Here is a 19,508-nt window from a genome sequence, read left to right on the forward strand (position 1 = left end):
TTTTGAAGCACTTTAACTGGCTGAGTGGAAAGGATTAATCAAGCCAAACAAAGTCTTGTGGAAAACATAATGGACTTGTGCAGATAAGGGTGTTTTTTGTCTGGATCAATAACAGGTATTGATAGAGAGCAGGGGGCTGACTGAGGTGATGACTCCTCCGTTTCAGTTGTTGCATAAACTGTTTATTGTTTACTGACGTTTACTGTGTTACTTTGAATGTTTACCGGTGATGAGGTGGAAGTGTGTACTCACACTGAGGGAAGCAGTTGGGTGATAGAGCTCCTCCAGTCTGGATGTTAAACCAGCTGCGGCCATAAATGCTTGAAGCGGGTAATTAATGGTTATTAATGTGACACGGCATTATTATTTAGTATACGTGATCAATAAAAGAAGCAGTATGCCTGTTTAGTCCCCTATTCTATACTAATCATCAATAATCAATCAGTCACGTTAACCCACTTTCCTCCACAGCATCCATCCCCACAACAATTCCTCTGTTTGTCCTCTTTGTACCTGATCATCAGCACTTCAAAACCAAGAATGTTATAAGGAAAAGAAAAGAAAACCAAGAAGCGCATTAACATGCTTTATATTCCTCATTCATTTACATCACATTTTTTAAAAAGCAATTAAAACATGAAACAAAAAAAGGTTCATGCTGACTGCAGTATTTGGTTTGGTGGATGTGGCCCAAAATAATGCAGAAGTAGGAACTGTTATCTAAGTTCAGTTTATAGTTCTTCTTTTCACCAGCAAACTGACCGTCAAAGCCTGTTTTCCAGCTTGGAGATCACCAGGTTGCCCACTCTTGCAGAGTGCTAAGCTGAAACTGTAGCCTAATCAATATGCAAATCAATCACTGAGTGACCAACAGTGAGCCTATCTAAACAAACACTGATATGGTAATTTGTGCTGTTACTGTGATCAATAGGCCTATCTCAGATTAAAGGTAAAAAAAACAATCAGTTTGAAATTCAGATGTTTTTTTTTTTTAAATCTGGACACATATAAAACCATTCATGTTGATGGGACATTTTGATGTATCGATCCTGTAGGTTAACCAATCAGGATCTTTGAATATCTGCTATTAACTGATCAGTTGATCTCACACTGTCCACACACTATCAAATACAATTAATCACAACTGTAGTGTTTTATTTCCTGTACCTTATCAAAAGCATATTGATCTGATCAGCTACCTTACATCACGTAGGATACCTCCGATTTTCAATACAGGATCCAGATATCTGAGAGGAGTGATGTACAGTGCTGGGAAGCTACTTTGAAAGCATGTCACACTGGAACAAGTTGAACCACAGAAAATGCTAATCTAGTTTCACTTTAAATCTGTTCTTATTGGGGAAGCAGTAAAAAAATCATTCAGAATTACATATTTGTCCTCTCTTTAGCGGCAGAGATAAAGCAAACAAATAAACAAACTAGAAGAGGTCATTCAATATAGTGCAGATCTCCACCAGGCAACCTGAAAAGGATGTAAACTCTTTGTTATAACCAACATTTTAATAAGTAACTGTCATGTAATTAGGTACTTTTTGTTTTGGCATGTTTTGGCCACCAAAATCTAATCATTCATTCTTGAGTCCAAGTGTGCCAAGTTTAAAGAAAATCCCTCAAGATGTTTTTGAGATCACTTTTATAAGAGTGGGATGACACACAGAGGTGGACAAAGTACACAATTTTTTTTTATGAAGCAGAAGTACAGATAAAAGCAGAAGTATTGATTCATTTTTTTTCTTTACCATATATAAGTAAAAAGTTGGCTTTTGTACGAAGCCAACTGAACCTCACCTTCTCTCTCTCTCTGTTTTGTCTTGTTACATCATTTTAGGTCTTGTCATGTCGTTTATGGGATTTTCTGTCTAGCTATGTCTTTTTATGATTTTCATCGTTACATCTTTAACGTAACTTTTGTTTTGTTTGATATTTTTTGTCTTGTTGCGCCTTTTTTGTCTTTTTCTTTTTGTCACATTTGTCATGTCTGATCTGATTTGATGAGTACACCAAGGAATCGTCTCTTTTTGTTTTTTGAATGTGTTATAGTTCCATCCATTAAGGTTGAAATCAGTCGTGATGTTGGGATCACAGCTCTCAACGAGGCAAAAATAAAAATAAGTCCTTCAGCAGACAATTATGAATGTGCACAAAAAAAACGGCTGATTGGTTCATGTGAGATTACCTGTAGACAAGCTTCAGGTCTATTGCTCACCAACACACACATGCTTGCGAACACAAGCGATTGTGCCATGTAAATAACTGTCCCTTCATCCCCAATGAAGGTCACTCAGGCAGCTATTCAGTTTGAGTTGTTGTAATGTAGAAGAGGAGGCCAAATCCTGTAAAGGAGTTTAATTGAGCAAACCATATTCTCTGTAGGCGAGAGAGGTTTACTATTTTTCCAGCCATTGTTTGACAGGTTGGATCTCTGCTTTCTTCCAGAACATTAAAATGAGTTTCTTTTCTATGACAAGTGCACAAGAAAAACACTGATAAAAAACTGCAACATGTTTGTCTGAAATGCAGCTAATTCAGGACGGAGACCTTGGGATAAAAATGAGTTTGGTTAACTAAAGCTACTGGCAAAGAGTAGTTCAAATTACTTATCAATGTACGTTCAATATGTAATTCTAACGAAATCTAATAAAAAAAAAAAGTCACATACCATCAAAAATTCCATTCATTTGAAGTTTATTTTAAATAGCGCCCTTCTGCTCAGAAGTCATACATAAACAAAATCATAAAAAAGAAACCCCATTATTCATGTGAAAGTAAAGGAATGTCATATTTGGTTTTATAGTGTACAGCCTACAAAACCTATTGGTCAGCAGAGAAAAAATAGTAAAATAAAATATACTCTATTTGAAAATTCATCAGTTTCAGTAGTTAACTATGCAAAAATAGCATACAAAACAAAACAAAACAAAACAAAACAAAAAAACCCCTAAAACCTTGAATCACTATGCAAATATGAATGTTGAACTAACAGCAAGTGGCTCATCACATGTAGTTCACTACCACCAACAATGGAAGTTTAATAGAACTACAAAAATACATCACTGTTACTTATTTAACTTTTACACTAAATGTGAATAATGTATAAAATCTACAAAAAGAGCCGAGCAGTGCTGCAGACTTTGCTGAGGGCTTCACACAATAAGAAAAGGGACCGTCATTGACAACTTCTATGTCAACTTCTTGTTCTCAAATTGAATTAATGCCACCTTGTGGTATGAAAGCAACATGACACACTGATAGGAGAAAATGTGCCAACACAGTCGAATAAGTGTCTTTATTGCACATTCACAACTGGAATGAAATATTTGGTTAAGCAGCCAAACAACATGACACACAGTGCAACACGCCAGAAAACGGCAACACAGAAACACCCCACCAATATAAAATGCTTCTTTTAGTTCTAAATAAAGAAATAAAATAATCCTTTATTTTACACGTGATTGTACAACTGTTAGTATATTCTGACTCGCTTTGATTGTTGCTTAATATTTACATACATAACCTCCTTAACAGTGATTTTGTCCCTGGATATATTAAGTGCATTAATGACCAGTGTTGTGGTCATTGGAGTCCCTTCATCAGTGCAGTCCACCCACAGCCACGAGGCCGAGGGTCAGCGAGAGCAGCAGTGTCTGTACGGAGCCCTCGGGTCCCGGCGCTGCATCTGGACGGATGTGAGGTAAGAGAAGAGGAAGTCAGAGACCGGAGGACAGGATAAGTGATAATGCACCACCTGAGTCTAAAACCTAACCAGTGTGTCTTTGCTATATCTTTTTCTGTGACCAATATTTACGTAATGGCCTCTGGTGATTCTGCTTTATCATTGTTTACTGATGCAGCTGACAATTCTAAAGTTAGTACAGTATGGAAGGAAGATATCCACCGATTGATAGAAAGAGTATGTGGGGGGTGTCCACCTTGTGATAAGGATTTTTCTCAGCCGCCGTCAAGACAACAAAAAGAACTCTTTTCTGATACTTCAATAGATAATAAATAGCCTGTCCATACTTTTTCAAATATGCCTTCTATACTGTAGTATTAAACGATATATCCAAGTAATTATGGAGCTTCTTTCTGTCTATATATGAAGTCAGACCATATAGGCTCTGCAAAATCTCAACCACTGGATGTGTTGGCAGAGGATGATGTGTACACATGGAAGATCTAGGTAAATTGTGTGTATATTTTAAATCTTAGGCCAGTATTGTTTATCATATCTGAAAAGTAATGTATCCCTTGGGTTTGCCACTGTGTGAATCAAACTGATTGGTTTCCAGTACATAACAACTTCTTTTGAAATTTTATTTTGGTGTATTATTATGCCCATCCACACTCTTTCTCTATGTGTTTACACACCTTCCCAGAGCTTAACCAAAAAAATGGTCCCAATTTTTGAACACAATCTTTGAGGAGCTTAGCAGAGAACAAATAGATCTCTAAGTTTGCTTGAAAGGTGAGGAAATAATAATGTAACTCAAAATTGGGCACATTAAAGCCTCAACCTTTTTTGTCATACTATCATATTGTGTATCTGATTCTTGGAAAATATGTTTCAAAATTATAGTTTGCAGTCTTTGCTATATCTTTGACTTCACTTTGTATTCAGTGTTAGATTATTACCCCAAAAACTTTCTTGCTCATCTATACTGGCATGGAAGCTCACAATTCAAAAAAAAAAAATCCACAAATTTGTATTTTTTTTTTTTTCTCATTGGGGAAGAATTTCTGCAGTACCACATTTTTAAGAGCGTCACAGCTTTAAAGGCATGTCTGACCCCAATGATATATTCTTTTTCCTATACCCAATACTAACTAAGCAAAGACAGATAACATTCAGCAAAACATTCCCCGTCCATTACATAACAGCACAGACAGAGGAGCAGACAGTCCAGTACCTGCTGTCCCACATTTGACCTGTGTTAACTAGACAAGAGAGATGAATGGTATGCTACGACCGTGACCAGACCAAATTAAACTATTAATAGTTGCAGTCACGGCCACACTTCATGGACTTAAATAAACAGAGCCGTTGTTTAATAGATCCATTGAATTTTTTATTCCTTTCCTGTTTTTCCCCCCGACTGTCGAAGGAGAAAGTTGCCTGGCTGGTTTCCTAACCAATTTTTTATTTCAAAACTTAGATAATTTATTGGATTGTCTCCCAGTATGTCAATGCACATGCTGCTGTGTGTTAGAAATTTACAGAATTCTGTCTACTATTCCAGGCATCATTGTTTTCCATTAATTTCCATATGATATTAAAATCTATTAGCTCATTCTTGAAACATGCAGAGTTGTCGACTACCTGTCACAATCTGTAGTGTTGCTAGTAATCCATCACAGTCTACAATCATTTTGTTAGTATTATATTTGAAAATATTCTGTGCTTAAACTGCATTACAACAAAATAATAATATAAAACTGAGCAAATCTAAAGCATGTGTGATGGTTGACTTACGTTTCAGATTCTGCTGATTAATTTATTCTTAAATATAATTTTAATTCGTACTATATTTAAATGAAAGGTAAGCAATGCCTGTAAGGAAAAATGCATGCAGTTTGAATTTGAGATGTTAGTTATGGGATGAAATTTACAAACACACAGTATGGTCCAAGATTATGTTTCATTACTACAGTTGACAGCTGGACTGTTTAAAATCTAAATATCTGTTTAAAAATCCCTTAATATTGGTAATTAAAGCCACTATTTTAAGAATTCTATGTAAGTAAACCTTTGCCTCTTCACCCTCATTAGTTTCTGTTGCTACGTCTGTCAAGATTTTTATTCTTGCACAGCACAAATGCAGTTTACAGTGATAATAGTGGCTGATTTAATGTGGAAACTGGGAGTAAATGTTCAAGCACTAGATCTCCAAATCCACAGAGAAGTAAACAAAAGCAGTCTTCTCATTTATAGCTGTCAGCTGTGAACCTTCTCAGCTAAAATAATGACTTCTTCATAAGTACAGCGAGCTAATGTAAACTAATGCTAATGCTTTAACTCCTTCAGTCAGCAAAGAAGTCTGTCTCCAGCTGGCTTTTTAATGTTCCCATCCGACACATTTTAAAATGAGGACCCTGTAAAACAGTCTTAAACATGTGAAGTTACATAATGTAACACTAAAAGGCTTCTTCTTTGTTGATCCATGTAAAGGACTTGTAACATTATAAGGAGGCAGCATTGTTTTTGTGTATTTCACTGTTAAAGCTGGTTAAACCCATAGCATGGTATTTACAGTACACAATAAATGTTTGGTAAACAAGTTTCAGCGCTTGCGTTTAAACTGCGACAGAGTGCACACAGCAGTGCAACAGTATGACAGGCCGTAGACTTTACAAACCGAGTCTCTAAATCTACACCCACAAAGCAACCATAGAACTAAAAAGTTTAATCCATTCTACATGATTTTTCTTGTATTTTACGTTTCTGAAAGACTACAAAAAAGACACCATCCCCCAAACTCTTGAGAAAAGAGTATCACTCGTCTTAGAGCCCCATGCACTCCGCTTCAACATGTGGAGGAATACAAAGTTTGACAGGCCCTGTGCCTAATTACAGTCACCAGCGATGATTGGTTGGTTGCTGTTCAGAGAAGGTGTCAGTTGTGCATCTTTCAAAATGACTCTAATTTTTTACATTTCAGATTAGGTGGCAGGTGGGGTACAGTGTTAGATCAAAAACTGCACAAAATTAAATTGGTTTTATGAATAATTTAGATTTAATATTACGCAATGTTAAGGTTCTGTGATGGAAAATGACCTGTGAATAACCTGTAAACTCTGTATGACCTTTTGCATACTTTACGATGACTGTTGCACCAAGAAACCAGTCTCGACTAGCTCTCTGTTTTATCTTATTTTTGTCTTTGATCTGAGACGAACTGACGAACTGAACGTTCTTTAATCGCAGAACATCTTGCCTACATGTCAAGCTGTGCTTAAATACACTGGCAAAATAATGTTCATCATCAGTCTCTCATTGTCATTCTTTAGACATAGACATCTTTGATTTGGTTGTGTGCCTCTGTGAGCTGATCCCTTTGCAAAGACTTAAAGAAACACAAAGACAAAGTCGTTGTTCAATCTCCTTATTTCAGATCTCCCACGACGGTGCTTAAAAGTGATGCACGTAATATTAACACTGAAATATTTTGTGATCCAGGCTGTGTGCACTGTGACGTGTTGCAATAATACCTACCAGGTTTGGAGTTTTCTGGAATCGAAGAAGATAAAAAAGAGAGATGTTAGACACAAATCCTGGTCAATAGATGTCACACACACTGAATATGCACATGCAAACACACACACACACACGCGTGCGCACACACATGCACACACACCTTTTGACACACTTTCAATGGTGAAAGTGGTCTCCATGCCAGCGTGAATGTGGTCAGTAACGTGACAGTGGAGCAACCAAGTTCCTGGGTTCCCAGCCACCATCTCGACCGTTTGGAAAGTCCCAGGAAAGAGGTCAAAAACGTCTGCACGGTGCACGCCGTCCATCTGCCACATACACACACACATACACACAGCAGAAACAGTACAACACAGGGGAACAAAGAAGAGGAAATAATCAGGGAGTACAGAAACCGTGCCAGAGAAACTTCCTGTGTATGCTACAAAGATGTGTACATGCCAAAAGATCCACACCCAATATCAGAATTTCATTATTTTGATTTACAGTAATTCAAACATGGAAGGATGGACAATTTTCTGTGTCTATGACTTGTATTTTTTGTATATAAATCATTTTACTGGTACTTTTTAATCATGAATAATAATGAGCTTTAATTGTGCTGGTGAATGTTACCTTGTAGGTAAAAGTTTCAGCGTGGAAGTGAACAGTGTGCATGTCCACTTCGTTACCCATTCCCAGCAGATACCAGGCGACGTTTTGGCCCTGCATCATCACCAGTCCATGGAGGTTACCATACAGCTTACCATTGATCCCTTCAATACACACATTTACACAGAGAGATTACCACATACTCACACTATCACACACAGGTTCCAACCTAGACATGCAAACAACAGGAAAAAACACAACATTTATGACAACATAAAAACAGTAAAACTCTTTTTGCAACTGTCACAGATGAGAAGAAACTGCAATGAATGCAATGTAAATGTTGGTTGCTACGTTTTTACAAAGTTGCAACCTCAAAACCTGCATGCTGAATTAAGTGGGTGTTAAACAACTCTGCCAAACAGGCTGAAACCCAAGTATGATTGCCTACCTGTCCAGCAATGAACATTGTTTTATTTGCCGTCTACCTTTTATATGTTTCTTTAACTCAGGTACACATGGTTGTATAATGATATGTTAGTTGTAGTATTTATGCCACTCACAAAAACATACACTATATATAGCAAATGGGTGAGTAAATAATAATAATAATAATAAAAAACTATTTTTCATGGTGGAATTCTGAGGATAGATGTAGAATGCAAGTACAATTTATTTTTGTGGACTTTGAATATGGAAGCTTCTGAGGTGTCACACTGCTGTATTGTGACTGGTTAAAGAATTTATCTTAAAACAAATAAAATAAATACATGAATATTAGAAGCTGTAAGATTTTTAATGCAAGTAATTAAAATAGAGAAGAAGCTGAAATGAATACTAATCTCCTGCATGCGCATGTGTGCACATATGCCACCCCTGCATGAGTCAGTCTCCCCTGTCAAAAAAGTCTGGAAATGCGCCTGCATGTTATGTTTTTTTTTTAGATTCAGATTGAGATGACTTTATTGTCCAGCAAATTCCCCATCCTGTGGTGGCTTCAATATCTGGCATAGAGGTTGTGGTCATGAGTCACAGGACAGCTAATTAACTGTTCATGAAAATTCATGTAACCTGACCAAACTTACACACAACTGCAATTCTCTATCTATGAGATTGAAATTTGACATTTGTAATTGCATATTTGCATATATGTAAACATGGAAATATATGGAAATATGAAAATAAGTACCTATATAATACATATATAGGTATAAAAATGTGTAGCCTATACTCAGCACTTTTGCTGGTGGCTAGTCTTGAGTCATTCTTGGGTAGCTATGGATGCCAAATCTGAAAAAGGGAAAGTCTCAGAGGAATAGAGAGAAATTAATAATTGCAGCTCCAGATGGATTATCATTATTTATTTTAGATGGGACTAAAATGTCTCTTTTGATAATAAAGGTTGCTGATCACTGCACACAGTGCAGACATTTGCAGCTTAAACATACAGCAGTTAAAAAAACACATCTCTCTGCAGCTCTTTAAACATATCTTGCCTGAGAGGGTTGAACTTCCAGTTCTTGGTGACATCTAGCACTTGTTCCCATTTACTCTGAATGCACATTTGCTTTGGACAAAAACATCATCATTAATGCAATGTAATATACTGTAATGATGTTTTGACCTGCAAATGCAAAAGTGTGGACTGTCACTGACTCCTCTTGTGGCTAGAAAATCAGTCAGAAAGTCTGTGTTGTTGCACTAATTTGTGGTTTGCACTGTTTCCAATGTCTGTGTGCTGAGTAAACTTAAAACATGTAGCCTGCATATTATTACACCATTGTTGTGCATTGCTTCAGTGCATTTAGAAAGTGTTTTGTGCTATCTGAGGAATTTTACAGGGACTGTTCATCTCCAAATTGAAAATACACATAGCTGGAAGTGTTACTTATCCATCTAGATTTTTTTGGTGTGAGTTGCAGAAATTTGGAGATATTGGCTATAGAGATGTCTTCTCTCCAGTATGATGGGACTAAATGGCACTCGGATTGTGGTGCACCAAAAATATACATGTACCTTGTTGTGAGCAGGTTCAGGTTGGCACTATTTTTCTTTTTGCAGAAGAGTCTGCCAGAACTATCTCAACTATTACAAAGAAAGTAGTCCCTCAGTGAAAATGGGTGGGAATGGGAAAGAGACATTGGTTTTGATTTTTTCAAATGTATATTTTTGGTGCTTTGAGTTCCACAAGCTGATATCTCCAGAACTCTGCAACTCACACCAAAATAACCTTGATGGATAAATAGCACTACAGGCCAGAGCAAAATGTGTATTCCTGATTTTGGGGTGAGCTGTCCCTTTATGTGGAGGTCAAGCATTTGTGAGGTTATATGTGTGTGAATGCATGAACGCAATACACATACATGCTTGGGGCAATTGTAAATTCTCAGTTGTTATTATATATTTTATGTATTTTATTATGCTTACAATATATTTTATTTGTGTAGCCCTTTAAAAGGTACACAAGGCACTTTACACAGTAGAAAGACAACAGACAAAAATATAACATTACAACATAATAACTTATGTTAGAGTCTGAGTGTGTCCTATAGTTTCTCCAAGCTGCAAAATGAATTCCCCCTTGTGGTTAATACAGTTAAAGTATAAATTACAGTAGTTTTATTGCTAATTCTTATCTCTTACCATGCATCATGTTACTCTCCTCAAACTCTTCGTCCGGCTCGTAGATATCAGCATCGACACCGAGGTATTTTTCAATGTTTTCGTCTAAGTACCAGGACTGGTTTTCATCATGCACCATGAAGAGCAGAGCAAACTCCTTCTCCACGTCGCCCCTCTGTCTGCTGGGACCCTCACCCCTCAGAGTACCAGGCCTACATATCACCAGAGGCCCCAGGAGACCACTGTACAGATCCTGAGCATAAACAAATGAAGCCATTCTTATAACAACACCATGAATCATGTTCTTCAGTGTGACTGTTACTGTGTACAGGGAATGTTTACCTGAATGAAATCAGCACTGGAGTAGTAGGCGTAAGATATGCAGTTTGGATCTGAGACCCCTGGACCGGAGCTTTTAGGAACATCCCACGTCAATTCAATAATGCGGCCTGAGGACAAGAGAGCATAAAGCAAACAAATATCAGTCCCAAAAGGCCTTCTGTTTGAGAACGCAAGCAACGGCAGGGATTATATTTATTTTTTTAAGTTTGATTCTTACCAGGTTGGACAGGAATGTGTGCCCCACTGGCCTTAACACCATGTGCAGTGATGGAGTATGGCCGGCTAGCTTTGTTCTTGAATGTGATCACGATCAGCTCGCCTACCTCTGCTCTGATTATTGGACCTACGGGGTGAAAGGAAACCCATGTCATCCTGTCTTTTCTTGGCAAAAGCTAGGATTTCTGCCTCACGGTTGTATGTCTACGCCATATAAGTCAAGTTGCAGTTTACATCCATGTCTGTCCAGACTGTGGTGATCTCAGTGAACAGTTTCCAACGAGAAACATGCTGTCTTCACTTAAGACCCTTTTTTTTTAATAGGTCAGAGGACAGAGGACTAAACATTATGATGTTCTAGTGAAGTTGACGTTTTGGATACATAATGTCCTCACTTCATCATTTTATTCTATTAGACAAAGTGCAGAGCAATATATCAGTATTATATTAATATTGTGATAACAGACTAGATATCATCTACGTCATATATTGCAGAAAAATATCAGAATATGATTTATAAGCCATATCGCCCTGCCCTAATTAGACATTGTGAAAATTTGTCATAATTTGTGTATAAATTCTTGAGTTATGGCTACAAACAAGTTTTGTGCTGTCACAGTGACCTTTGATGTCCAAATTATCATTGGTTCGTCCTTGAGTCCAAGCGGACATTCGTGCCGCTTTGACTTCTGACCACCAAATTTCAATCAGTTCATCCCTAAGTCCAAGTGGATGTTCGTGCCAAATTTGAAGAAATCTGTCAAAGAGTTCTTGAGATATCATGTTCACATGAATGCTCCTCCACTCCTTTTGGTGTGGAGGCATAAAAAACAGCATGAAGAGCAGATTAACTTACCAAGGATTCCCAAATGCTGTTGGTTGGCCTGGCGTTTCTTCTGAACTTCGAAGGAGTCGTCGGTGTATTCTCTGTACACCACCTTCTTATAGCGTGAACCGATCTTGTTTTCCCCTTTCCCCACGAAAATATTGCCTGGACTGGGGGACAGGTACCAAAATGTTTCCATTAACAAACAGTAATAAGTTGCACCACTAATCACAGGCTCCAGTCACAACTCTAAAATGCATCATACTGCAATTATCTCACTCACACACCTGTCTTCTGATGTGGTGTGGTGTTTCTCCAGCTCCCAGTCTCTCTTTGGTGAGTAGTCCCACTCTACTTCTTCAGCACTGATAAAATACTGAACAATCTTGGTCGGCTCCGTGCGCGTGTGCGTGTTCACTTTGTGTCGCGGGCACAGGTTCACTCTGTACCGGTGCCTCATGCCAGCTGAGTAGTGGTCTGTTACTCTGCAGCTTACCTCATACACACCTGTGGGAAAAATGAAAAGAAGTCAAGGATTTCTATTTCTAAATTCATTTAAAATATATATATTTTTTTTTATTAAAGGGTAGTAGAGTTCATTTTACAAAAGTTAGGCTTAGTAGGTGGTTTCAGGGGACTAGTGATACCTGTGACAGACTTGGGTTGTCACCAAAATTAGTTGAGTTTTGATCTTCTTTCTTTAATATATTAAGCAAAGCCCTCAAAATTACATTAAAGCACTGCCCCTTGATATCCATCTTTGGTGTACGACTTGAACCAGCCATTCTCACGAAGAAAGACTGATGTTGTTGCTTTTACTTCACTCTGCTTTGCTCATTCAAAGCCCAAATCCACAACCTATCACATCATTGCATGTCTTTTTTGCCATTAGAAAAGGTGAAGTATACCTTAAAAGGTTCACCTGGCATGTTTCACCAAAGGATGGCAACCTTTTATCTCATATGTAAATATTCTTATTTCTCTGGAAAACAACTGACTCTTAAATTATTCCTTACTTGAAGTAAGCACTTTGAACGTCCCTTCCCTATTTTATTAACTTTCTCTGTGCATGATAGAGGAAGGTGTTTACAATTTTAGAGCACATTTGTATAATGCTGGTTTTCAGTAAAATTTATAAAAAGAATGGATTGTGAGATGTGAATGCATGTGTTTGTGGCTTTAGTCTGTGTGTGGACATCTGCAGCTGAAACACACAAAAAAACATTTAGTACTTCAGTGGTTTATCTCAACTGCCACTGACTCCTGTTCTAGCAATAAAGTGAACCAGTATTATAGTCTTCTTATCTTGTGGTTTGCAGTGTGTTGCAAATATCTGCATGTTGGGCAAGCTTGAAACACTAAACTGGATTTTATCACACCATTTCTGCATTCTATGCATTTACAGTGTGGTATCTGAGCAATTTTCCCCTTCGCTCAAAAACATGTTTTGTTCAAGGCTACTTCACTTGGATATTTGAGCTTCACTGTGCAGAACGAGTTTTAAATGTAAAATATTTTAATATACTTTTTCACAGAGGGAAGTGTAAATGTAATTTAAAATACTGTTAACTAGTATATCGAACATTTCTGTTGGAAAAACAAATCAGCCACAAACTGTTACTGAAAGCAGAATATATTTTAAAGAAGACACACACACACACAGGCCTGAAAATACACACACACATGGACAAAGAGGACCCAGACATGCATTAATGGAGAGATGTCAGAGTGAGAGAGTTGCCACATGCATGCAGTCAGGCTGAGTTGTGTACCTACATTATCCCAAATGTTTCCACTTTCCATGTTTAAATGGAAAAAGAAATCTGCAATTTCTTCAAAGTAACTATGCTAGTTGCTGTAAGTTCAGAGAAAACACAGGATACACTGAATGTATTAGAGAATGACGAAGTAAGTCTGCAAACGTGACTAAAGGTAACTTGAATGAAACTTTAATATGACCTTGTCCATGAACATGAGTTCTGCCTGAGTCACATCAGATAGAGTTTCAGTGGAAATAAAAATTGAAATGGTGGTTGTTTAACAACGAGGAAAACAATTCCCACGATCCCCCACTACTTCAGATGTCATCAAAACCAGAACTTACATATTGTGTATTTAAAACAAAATTAGAGGCAGGACTCCCCAGAGGGGCTCCAAACCTTTTTAGGAGACATTTGGTGAATGGAAATAAAATTGTATTACATTAGTTATCAGAAGAAGATTACAAAGAAAAAGCCTAAATGTGTGTGATTTGAAGAAAGAGATACACATTCAGAGATACAAGAGTTTTGGACAATTTTACTGGATTTCCCAGAGTAAGAGACTAATAAATACTTTTGGACAGACCTTTTTTTATGGATTTAGTGTAGTCTGAAGTTATGTAAAACAGCAGGTGTTCATGGGATCAAATAACATAATCATAATCACACAGAAATCTAGGAGTGAAACTCAGCAAGTAAACTATAGGAGGGGGCGCCTTTATCCAAGATTTGTCTGAGGGGAGGCTTTGAAAATCCTTGTTTTAAAGCATGTCTGGAGGGGATTTTTAAAGATTACTTTAACATGCAATATGGTTTACCACTTTTCCCTTGTTGATCTTTGGACTTTAGAGAAACCACACTCACTGTTTTTACAGTGGAAATAACCGTACAGAAACTTAACGACACAGGGGATATCTGTATTTGAGGCTCTATACCACATCCACTGTTATATAAATTCTTTTAAACTGTATTTACAATATTTTGTTTTGATGCTTACCTTGACTTCCTCTAAAATCTGACCTCAGTGATTTTGTAAAACAGGATTTTACTTAAATCCTGTTTTGCTTTACTTACTTTGAAAAGAAAAGACATATACCAAAGTACATTTACTTTGGCGGTAGTCTAGATTTCCAAATGTCAGCAATATTTATTGTGGTTTTCCTTTAACTGGGTCAAACGAAACTATCTCAGGATACAGTAAGTAATACAAATACTGCAGATATTTTTGACAGTTCCTGTTTGAATTGTGGCGAATTGTGAATTGTGTATTGATGTTTCCTGTGTACATGTCACAGGAAAACACTCATACAAGGTTATCTAAGTGTATTTGTAAAGAATCTGCCTGTGAAACAAGATCTGAACTATGGGTGAACTCTGACAATGTGTGTGAGAGAAAGGGATGTGTTTCGAGTGGCAGCACTCTGCGTGTGTGTGCAACATGACTGACCAGGAGTGTTTGGCTGCATGGCGACAGAAGCAGTGGTGTGAGGGAACAGGCTGACAGTGTCTCGTGTTGTGCTCTGTTTCTTGAAGGTGTTCCCTTCAAAATAAACACCGTGGATGTCCACCTGTGCACCAAGCCCAAACATGTACCAGGTAACACTGTCCCCGGCACACATCTCCAGTCCGGGAAGGTTCCCATACATCCGTCCATTTACAGCTGAAATGAAAGGGAGGCTTTAAACCGAAAAATACAGAAACAAGCACAATACACAGAAGAATATGACAGTTTTAGGGCCACATTAATAGGAAAAAATGGGGATGTTTTTATTTCTAATTTCAGGAATTAAGTCAAAATATCAAGAATAAAGTGAAACTTTCAGTATTAGTGCTAATCAGAAGTGGAATATTTTTTTCATGTTGCTTTATGAGAATAAAGTCGAAATGTTGAGAATAAAGTTGAAATACAAGGACGACAACAGTGTGTTAAATGGTATTTTTCTGTAAAATTAAAAAAAAAAATCTTACCCCTATTGTTTATTTTTTCTTATGCCTTCAACTTAATTCTCGACATTTCAACTTTATTCTCAAAATGCAAAATAAGAAAAAGTCTTCCTCCTCTTAGTTTTTCCCTTATACCTGGCCCTAATACTCTAACGTAGAGGAAACACCAGATATGGTACTCAAAATATGGTATGTGAGCTACAATCAGTATCAATGAAAGAATATTTAAAGGTGCAATAGGTAAGAGCTGGCCACCTCAAATTCATACTCCGAACAAACAGGGGGCAGCATATCACCAGAGTAACCTCTAACTGCTGCTAACTGTAGACGCTGTTACAAAGTCTGGACTGGGAGGAGGAGGACGTTTTTAGACCCGGGGCAGGGGAGATCCAGCGGTGGACTGCTGGTGGGGAGTGATGCAGGAATGGGCAACAGAACCAGAGGTGGGAGAGCAGGCAAATTAACTGGTCTTTATTGTTTTCCGATGCATGCAGCTGAAACAGGACCGACCACAGCCTCCAAGGAGGTGATTTAGAGTAGCTCCAAACTCTGACATCACCGACAACAAAGACATGACAGGCAGCTGGGCATCAGCAGCGTGGAAAAAACAGCACGTGGAGCCAGAATATTTTCACATCTGACTCTGTGAATTAAGATGTTATTTTGATGAAATTTTGGTGATTGTTGGAACAGTGGAAAGACCAACAAAGACAATTAAAAGTTTCTGTAATGTTTCAGTGAAATGTGTTTACAAAGCAATTAAGCTCGTCTTTGTTCGGTTAGAAAGAGAAACTTGATTTTAGGTGTACAGTTGTATTTTTCTGTTTAATAAGGAAAATAGGTGAGGAATATTTCTCTTTGTGACATTTTGTGAGCTTGTTCTGTGGTATAGTTAAACATGACTGGCTGGGGCTAGCTGGTTAGCGTGCTAATTTCAGTAGACACCTCTGCGACACAACACCAAACACATTCTATGGATAACCTTAGTTATTCTTTTTATGTTTTAAACTAGAATTCTTACAAATTGCACCTTTAAATGAAACAAACAACGAAGTAGAACCACACACTGATTACCATGCATCTTATTGCTCTCCTCGAATTCCTCGTCAAATTGATTTGTGTTGTTTCTGACAAACTTCTTGATATTCTCATCCAAATACCAGCTCATGTTTTCATCCATGACAGAAAACAGAAGGAAGAACTCCTTATCGACACCTTTCTGTTGAACAATGTGCAGACAGTAACAGTAAGGACACGCAGGGGATGTAGAATGTACATAAAAGCACACAAACAAACAAAAGTAAATGTACATTATCCTAAAACATGCACCTTTGAACATAAAAATGTAATGATATTTGACTAACTACCAAAGATGTAAACTGGTAAATGCTATGCTGTTCCCAACAAGCAAAAACAAACAAAAAGTTATCAATAACAATCATTTAATGAAGCAGTTTACTAAGGTAAAAAACAAACATTTACTGATTAAAACTTCTTAAATGTGTGAAATCCCTGCATTTCTGGATTTGTGAATGGATAATAAAAGCTGCACCTGGGTTCCACTCTTCCCCAGCGCTCCTTTCTTGCACACGAGCAGAGGTCCCACTAATCCAGAGTTGGTGTCTATTGCAGCATCAGTGGCAGAGTAGTAGAGGTAGGGGATGCAGGGAGAATCAGATGAGGATGGGCCTTCTACCACCTGCCAAACGTAGGTGAAGCTCTCCCCTGGACCAACGTGGGAACCTGGCTTGTCAACACCTGCACACGAGGAACTAAAACAATCAGATTTGCTATCACCTCAATCATCTGCACAGACAACAATCAGATGGATTGTGTTATTCTCTCATTGGTTTACTTGGTTTGGTTGAAGACAATGTGTGCGCATTTCCCTACTGCTTCAGTTCATTTAAGGTGATGAACGTGGTTACATGACAAATCAAGAAATTATACAACTTGCACTTGAACCTCTGCGTGTTGGTGCTATTAAAAAAAAAAGTTTAAATCAAGTTGCTTGACTCTGTAAGTGCTACATATATGCACATTTATTTTAATTACCTATTAACAATAGCAGTAAGTGAAGAGTTAAGTTAATAATAGCTAAGCTAGTTAAATTCACGGTGTTCTAGTCACAGCTTCCACGTCATAATTATGTGTTCATGAGCTCCAAACTCCAATGCAGCAATTACTGCAAAATAATTTTAATGATAATCTAATTTATTTAGCAATAATGATGTACTCACTGTCCCGCTTATTCTGCTTATTACATGGTTACTTACCAAAATAATTAAAAATTTGATACAAAATATGACGTAAAAAATTAATTTACAGATTTAAAAATGATTTTATCGCTCCTCCAGTGTCTATGATCACAACAGTGTCCATAAGAAAAGTCTGTTCTTCATAGCAACGGCCATTTAAATAGACTGATGCTATGGATATAATTCTAACCATAGATTCTGGAGAAGCAATACAATTATTTTTAAATCAATAAAATAGTTTCATATTCTCTGTCAAAATTATGATTTTGTAAAATACGAAATAGGTGGGATAATGAGCAATGAATGGGTTGTTATTGTGAAATAAACTCCTTCAGGATGATTCAAGATGACCTTATTGAGGTCATTTTGCAACAACTTGCTCACAGTAATTTATCCCTTACATACCTGAAACGTTTCATGTTTTAACAAGATAAATAGTACATTGCTATAAGAAGGAAAGTTTCTTGTTATAACAACATTATTAGCAATGTGATACAATAATAATGTGATACTGATCTGTTTTTTTTTTCCTGGCTTGACAGCAGTATGCTGCTGCACAATTCAGTTCATGCATGCATTTCTTTTGACTTGTACTTTTGTGAATGTGCACATATATTTTCATCCCTTTAAACTAAAACTTTCAGCATGAATTCATACAGAATAGAAAATGTCTTTCAGTGGCCTTGGTTTTTGTTAATTCATTAGTGCATTAGTGAAATCGAATAATTGAAGTATATCATAGGCATCATGCAAGTTTGTCTTGGCTGCTTTCTCACCGTCCTCATAGCTGCTTCCCTGGAAATGTTTGCTGTAGTGCAGACCATGAGGCTGGATGCTGTAGCTTCTATCAGCTCTGTTCATGAACGTCACTCGGAGAGTATCTCCTTCCTCTGCCCTCAGAACTGGACCTGGGCAGATTGTAACCAGACAAGAGGTGTTGAGAGAACTTGGGTGAAAGACAACGAGGAGCCACAGTTCCAGTAAATATGACACAAAAGAGGAAATATGAGAATTTCTGGCAGGAAATCAGGAACCAGACCTTACCGAGGAGTCCTAAGTGTTGAGAATCGGGGGTTGGTGGTTTTGTAGTGGTGAAGGTATTGTCTGTGTACTCTCTATATATCACTTTCAGGTAGCTGCCTCCTATCTTTCCACCGTCTGTGCCAAAAAACACGTCTGATGCACTGTGAGAGGGAGGGGTGGGAAGTGAGGGACACTGACACTCATCTTGCAGAGATAAACAACTTTATGATTGTTTCTTTTTAAAACATTCTGAAACATATATTGAAAGTTACCAAAGCCGTCTTGGGCTTTGGGAAACACTGATCGACATTTTTCACCATTTTCTGAGGTTTTGTAGAGCAAAACACAAATCACTTAATCAAGAAAAATTAATCGATAATGAAAATAATTTTTGCAGCCCTAATCATTAGCTGTTGTTAGTGAATACTAAAATTAGCTACTCTTTAGCTACCATTAGTGGCTATTAGTGACCACTACTGTTAGCTAATATTACCATTAGTGACTGTTGACCAGTTAGTACATTAGCTACTACAACAGGTGGAAAAGTGAAAGCTAGGGCAGCTTAACAGTTATCCTATAGTTAGTAGAGTTTATTTAAGATTTTGGGAAGTTAAGATTCTTGTGTCACACACTTTTCCTGTTTTAAGTTAGGATAGGAACATTGACTAGGAACTCATCATCTATAATGGCGATTT

General features: G+C 37.5%; 1 protein-coding gene across 1 annotated transcript in view; it reads right to left on the reverse strand.

Moving 5' to 3' along the window:
* Positions 1-3,282: 3,282 nt before the first annotated feature.
* The window catches only part of hephl1b (hephaestin-like 1b), a 29,472-nt gene continuing 13,246 nt past the window's right edge, over positions 3,283-19,508 (reverse strand). Inside the window, exons 7-19 of the mRNA XM_084731243.1 lie at positions 18,835-18,974; positions 18,567-18,698; positions 17,085-17,290; positions 16,607-16,751; positions 15,036-15,248; positions 12,116-12,335; positions 11,859-11,998; positions 11,004-11,129; positions 10,787-10,893; positions 10,466-10,697; positions 7,847-7,986; positions 7,374-7,539; positions 3,283-3,697 (exon numbers count right to left, since the gene is read on the reverse strand). Of these exons, the coding sequence (XP_084587369.1) occupies positions 3,612-3,697; positions 7,374-7,539; positions 7,847-7,986; positions 10,466-10,697; positions 10,787-10,893; positions 11,004-11,129; positions 11,859-11,998; positions 12,116-12,335; positions 15,036-15,248; positions 16,607-16,751; positions 17,085-17,290; positions 18,567-18,698; positions 18,835-18,974 (2,053 nt within the window). The 3' untranslated portion in view covers positions 3,283-3,611. The remainder of the gene's footprint in view (positions 3,698-7,373; positions 7,540-7,846; positions 7,987-10,465; positions 10,698-10,786; positions 10,894-11,003; positions 11,130-11,858; positions 11,999-12,115; positions 12,336-15,035; positions 15,249-16,606; positions 16,752-17,084; positions 17,291-18,566; positions 18,699-18,834; positions 18,975-19,508) is intronic.

Source organism: Lutjanus erythropterus, chromosome 11, assembly GCF_056507025.1.
Source record: "Lutjanus erythropterus isolate fLutEry1 chromosome 11, fLutEry1.hap2, whole genome shotgun sequence".
Classification (NCBI taxonomy): domain Eukaryota; kingdom Metazoa; phylum Chordata; class Actinopteri; order Lutjaniformes; family Lutjanidae; genus Lutjanus; species Lutjanus erythropterus.